We start from the raw sequence: 6,097 nt of genomic DNA on the forward strand, positions 1-6,097 counted from the left end.
AATACTTATTTTAGTAGAAATCACTCATACTAGAGGATAGTTTACTTGTGAGTAAACCCCAGTATTTAGTTGTATACGGTATAATCTTAAATTTGTTTAAAAAGCAAAACTACTATATATAACAAGTAAAACATAAATTTACCTGCTGTAGTTTCATTCATTAGTCTCAAGCAATTTAAACCTGCCACTTGCACTGCTGCTATAACAGATCTTCGCTCAGCATCAGTAAAAAAGCTTGGGATCTGTGGAAAAATGTTTTCTATTAAATTAATTTTACCATATTCATCTTTCTAATGAGTTTTCTACAGGTAGCTTATGCTATTACAAAAACTTAAATTATAATCCTGAAATATGAAATTTAAATATATTTGTGCCAATTAATCCAATATTTCAGTATTAATAGGCTATAGATTACACTATTTCCAATGGATTCGTTTGGAATAATTTTATGGCTCTATGAGGCCTTAAATCAAATTAGATCTCAATGCTGCAGAAAGACATATTTTGGCTGTACATATTTCCTATTTTCAACTTTTGCTTTTCCACAAAATGCCAGCTTGAGAAGAGAAAGGGAGCTGAGTAGCAGTCTATATTTCAATAAAGATGAGTTCATGAATAATCTGTACATATGTGGGTAGTTCTTGGCTTACAACCACAATTGAGCCCAACATTTCTAGTGCTAAGTGAGACATTTGTTGAGTGAATTTTGCCTCATTTTACAACCTTTCTTGCCACAGTTATTAAGTGAATTACTGTAGTTCCCAAGTTAGTTTGGCTTTCCAATTGACTTTGCGTGTCAGAAAGTTGCAAGAGAGGGTTATGTGATCATAGAGATGCTGCAATGGTGGTAAATGTGAAAAACGGTCATAAGACATTTTTTTCAGTGTCATTGTAACTTTGAAAAATCACTAAATCAAATGTTATGAGTTGAGGACTACCTGTAATGCCTGGAGCAAACCCTCTACCTGCAACACATGTAAGCTAATAACTAATTAAGCAACTTAGGTGTAAAACGTAATGTATTATTTGGTAATTGGTTTTTTTGTAAAATATCAACAATGTATGCGAGTTTCATGATGGGCTGGCCACAAAACAATGAGAGGGAATGAACAATATGAATTATTTACTTTGCCTCAAAGCAATCAATTTTCAGCACATGTAATGAACATCCTAAATCTATATGTCTGAATTTCGGCAGACTTTAGCTTATCAAGTGTCTACTACCGTATATACTCGAGTATAGGCCGACCCGAATATAAGCCGAGGCACCTAATTTTACCACAAAAAACTGGAAAAGTTATTGACTCGAGTATAAGCCTAGGGTGGGAAATGCAGCAGCTACCGGTAAATTTTAAAAATAAAAATAGATACCAATAATGTTTTTGAATATTTATTTCAAAGAAAAACAGTAAACTAGCGGTGTATTCAATGAAATACTTCACTCACCTCATGATGCTAATGTCCCGCTGTGATGATGATGTCCCGTGCAGCCGCGGGAGCGATGTCCCGCCTCCTATGACACACGGCACAGTGATTCCTATCATTGGATCACTGTACCAGAGGAGGTGGGACATCGCTATGTGGCTGCTTGCCATAACAAGGAGGAGGTGGGACATCGTTGCAGAGCGGCAGGAGGGGGAGGAAGGGGAATCGTAAGACAGCCCTGCATTACATTAGAACGTGAGGAGGGGGGATGGTGCGGTGCGCGCTGCGCGGCAAACTGACACAGAGGGAAGGGAAACTCACAGGGGCACTGGGCCATTCACGAGTATCACCCAGCGGCATGGCCCCGCCCCTTTTTCTCCTCCATTTCGGGCAAATTTTTCACTGACTCGAGTATAAGCCGAGGCGGCTTTTTTCAGCCCAAAAAGAGGGCTGAAAAACTAGGCTTATACTTGAGTATATACAGTATGTATGAAACTGCTTACTGTTTACACATTTCATTATCAGTAATTGAGAAATCAGAAAAGACTATCTAGGAAACAAAACTTTATTAGCTTATAGTTTAATGTTATAAGCTGCTCAGAGTCACGAGATGAGCAGCAAACAAACCAAATCAAATAAACAGAGCTGACTTTCCAGGAACATGTTATAATCTAATCATTCCAAATGTTATATAACTATTATTTTATAAGTATATCATTATAAAAACTTACGGATATGACACAATCTGCTACAGGCTTTTTAAGTGCACTTTCTGATGTCTCCTTAAGCTTAACTAATAGCATACCAGTAACTTGTTCAATAGCAAATAATCTCTCTTCATCCAAATAACGTACCTAGAGTTTAAAAAACATCCAAATAAATTAATAACGAACTAGAATACATAGTAGGCAATCATGTTGACAAAGATGTTACACTCATTTTATTATTTCTAGCATCCTCTATTTGCTGAGATATGTGAAAACAGGGGTCCCCAACCCTCAGGCCACGACGCACTACTGGGCCTTCAGAAGCATGTGTGCAGCTCCACTTGCATGGGCGACTGTGTGCATCTGCACAGCTCCATTTATGCGAGTGGTGAGTGTATGAATCTGCTGTTCACACAAATGGAGCTGCACCTATGCGTTCACATGCCACTCGCATGTAACTATTCCCTCTCCCTCTCCCTCCTTGCCAGTTGGCAAAGGACCAGATCTTAAAATGTATTGTTCTGTGTATTCTGCCAGCAGACATCATAAGAGAAGGTTCTATGCTCACCTTCACTCCTACACTTCCATTAGGTAATTTCTGAAGCTCATATGGCAGTTTCTCTTTCTCAGACTTTATAAAGGGATCATTAAATGCTCTCCCATGCAGCTTTTTAAATCCATGTAATGTATTCTTAATATTTGTGATAACCTGTCAAAATAATATTACGGTATTAATTTTGCATGTTCATATTAAAGTTCCGTTCATCTTACAGTTTTTCAATAGTTTTATTAATTTATTAGTTAAAAACAATATCCCATTCTTATTATGGATTTATAATTCTTTAGTACTGTAAATAAGATTTTATTTTATGTAAGACATAAATACCGACACTATATTGCCAAAAGTATTCGCTCACAAATGATTCTGATTATGTGGATGGGTGAGCAAATATTTTTGGCAATATAGTGTAAGTTCATAGTGTCCACTGGTGGTAATACTATCAATGCTTTTGATTTAAAGGGAGTTTTGTGAATAAATTTTCTTTTTAAAAGGTAAGAACTGCTGCAAATAATTATAAACTTGTTTACCTGGCTTTTTGCTGCATTTCCAATAGTCCTGGCTTTGGATCCCAAAGATATACAGGCTCTGTAAAACAACAGATACTCTATAAATGTGCACGAAGAAATCAAATTGTTACCAATAGGGCTGTGAAAGATTCATCAATCTGAAAGCAGAAAAAAATGAGTTTGCAATCCCTATATACACTAAACATAGATATATGTAAATTTCAGTCATGTGAACTAGTCAGGGAAGTTTGTCTACAAAAGTTGAGCTTGATTCAAAACAATCAATATGAAACAAATTCAATATTTAATAATGGAAAGTGGTGGTGTTAAAGCTAGCCTGATTCCACAGAGCAGAGAACCCAACAATGAATCATAAGCAGCCCCCTTTCAGAGACAAATCTAATCTCACCAATATATTTTGACCTCAGAAAATAAAAAACGATAATACAGAAAGAATCTTCAAGGATATACATGAGAATCAGCAATGTAAGTCATTGATAAGTAGCAATAGCACTTAGACCAGGAGTGTCAAATTCATGGCCCACGGGCCAAATGCGTCACACACTGGCCACCTTCATTCCTGTTTTAGCGAAGGGGAAAAAAGTCATGATACGTCATGATGTAACTGTGAGTTTGACACCCCTGATTTAGACTTATATACCGCTTCATAGTACTTTACAGTCCACTCTAAGCAGTTTACATTGCCCCCAACAATCTGGGTCGTTGTAAAATAAACGTTTTAACTGAACTAGATATAAGGATAATCATGAATTATTGAGTTTTAAAATGTTTGCAAATTATCCAAGATCCTAAAGTTTAAAGCCGCAAGATAAATTCTTATTTATTTATAAAACACTGTAAATTGCAGGAGCATAAAACAGCTGTTAACGTCCAGATATAGCAAAAAAGCCTCTTCCTAATAGTAAAGAGTAAGGCTAAGCAAAAGATAAGTTATTTTGAAGTCCTGTTTTTGATTTTGGGAATATATAGAACAAGATGAATTTTGGTCTGATCCAACAGATATATAAATACATTCATTCACTCTCACATGCAATCGTGTTTTTGCATATCCAATTCATTATCAGTTTTGCTAAATTTAAAGAATATACTAGGTGGAATGTTTGCAACAACAGATATTGTTTTTCAAAGGAACAAAGAACACAAAAATAATTGTGTGCTTTTGATTATATAATTTTTTGATTCTGCTAAATCTACAAAGAGATGGTACCTATTTACAACTCCTGGTTGTAACCCATGGAAACAGGGAAGAGTGAACAAATTCTACCTATTCTGCAGTACTCTACAATCATCTACACATCATCTCTTTCCAGGTACCACCCTCCACGCCTGATAGTTAAGTGAGACAATAGAACAAGAATAACATGTCAAGCAAAAGGAAAGAATGCTACAAAACAGTAAAGACGAAATACTGGCCAACTTCTTTTACCCTATATAGCCTTTCATGTAGCATGCTTATTTCAAAGGTTGATTATGCAAAAATGGTGCATATTACTGTGAATTGCCCTTAGCTATAATACTTTTAACTGAACAGACACACTACTATTATTTTGAGGTTCAGAAAGAAATGCTAAATCATGGAATTATTTGCAAAAACTTAAAAGTGCTTCTGTTTCAATGCTATTGTGATGGATGGATGGAAAATGGCAATAGACAAAAGTAAAAAAAAAAGTGGGATTAGTAGATGTCATGAACTTCGCAATATGAGTTATTTTAAGTATCAAATCATCTTTTTAACAGAGCTACAATGTTTTAGATGTGCAATTCTCTCTTTTTTTTAAAGTAATCAGATGAGAAATGAGACCAGAAAGTTGACTCCTCCTATGAAGGCTAAAGCTCATGGTGAATTAGTTTCAAATCTATCAAATTGAAGATTACTGCTTAACCCAAACTTCAGTGAAAAGAAGAAAAATCTTTCTGGAAAAGAGAAACCTTATTTCTCCAATCCAAAACACTATTTGAGTCAAGAACGGGATTCTGGAAGTTGGAATTCTAACATAACTGGAAAATGTCAGCACTATTAAGAACAAAATTCAGCACTAGGACACCTGTTTGTGTGAAAATAGTGTCAAGAAAATTCCAAGCCTTTCTAAGTAAGACTGATCAAGACACTTCGGGAAAAGTTAGTTTTGTCTCAATATAACAATCTTCCACATTGGCCGTTACAAACCTAGTGGTCTTATCCAGCAGGACCAGTTAAGAAGAGTTGGAAGTCAAATACACCCAAGCTAAGCTGAGAAACGGTTAATTGACAACACCGAACTACCTCCGTACATGATCCATGCTCCATGCTTGATACATAACAGCTTCTTTCCCAAGTTTACACGACAATGAGCCACGACTTAGGATGTCGCGTGAACCCACCTACTATGGGTTTGTAACTATGACAACGGCTCATAATCCAGAGAGAGAGAGGTTTGTAATTCTAACCGTCCCTTGTCCAACCTCGTAATTTCAAGGTAGGCAGAGCAACACCGTCGGGGGGGAAAGCTCCTTAAAAGGTTTCATGAGGCGGAGGCTGTCAGGAGCCAACGGAAAGAGCACGAGCCGCCGTTAATTCCTCCGGAGCGGAGGCTGTTGCCAAAGCCCGGTTGGAAGCTAAGACTCACGGGGTGCAGGCGGTCGCTGTACTCATGGCGATTGGTCTCGATGCCGCCCCTCCCGCGCCACCGCGATGTAGCAGTCTGAAAGCCCAGGTCGATGCCCACCACAGACATGACTGCGGCGGGTGCGGTCCGCTTCTTCCTAGCCCTTCCTCCGCGTTACTGCGGCGGGCCCTCGCGGGACAGTGCTCGCGGCGGGGAGACGGCACCTGGGCGACTCGATCGCTCGCTCGTTGTCACTGCGGAACAACAACCGCCAACCGGCACTTTCTCTCT

At 38.0% G+C, this 6,097-nt stretch overlaps 1 protein-coding gene across 1 annotated transcript in view; it reads right to left on the bottom strand.

Annotated features, from left to right (window-relative positions):
* The window catches only part of HSPA4L (heat shock protein family A (Hsp70) member 4 like), a 37,857-nt gene extending 31,760 nt beyond the window's left edge, over positions 1 to 6,097 (bottom strand). The window contains exons 1-5 of the mRNA XM_032223702.1: positions 5,485 to 6,097; positions 3,222 to 3,279; positions 2,701 to 2,841; positions 2,157 to 2,279; positions 143 to 242 (exon numbers count right to left, since the gene is read on the bottom strand). Coding sequence (XP_032079593.1) covers positions 143 to 242; positions 2,157 to 2,279; positions 2,701 to 2,841; positions 3,222 to 3,279; positions 5,485 to 5,519 — 457 coding nt within the window. The 5' untranslated portion in view covers positions 5,520 to 6,097. The remainder of the gene's footprint in view (positions 1 to 142; positions 243 to 2,156; positions 2,280 to 2,700; positions 2,842 to 3,221; positions 3,280 to 5,484) is intronic.

This window comes from Thamnophis elegans, chromosome 9 (genome assembly GCF_009769535.1).
Source record: "Thamnophis elegans isolate rThaEle1 chromosome 9, rThaEle1.pri, whole genome shotgun sequence".
Lineage (NCBI taxonomy): Eukaryota > Metazoa > Chordata > Lepidosauria > Squamata > Colubridae > Thamnophis > Thamnophis elegans.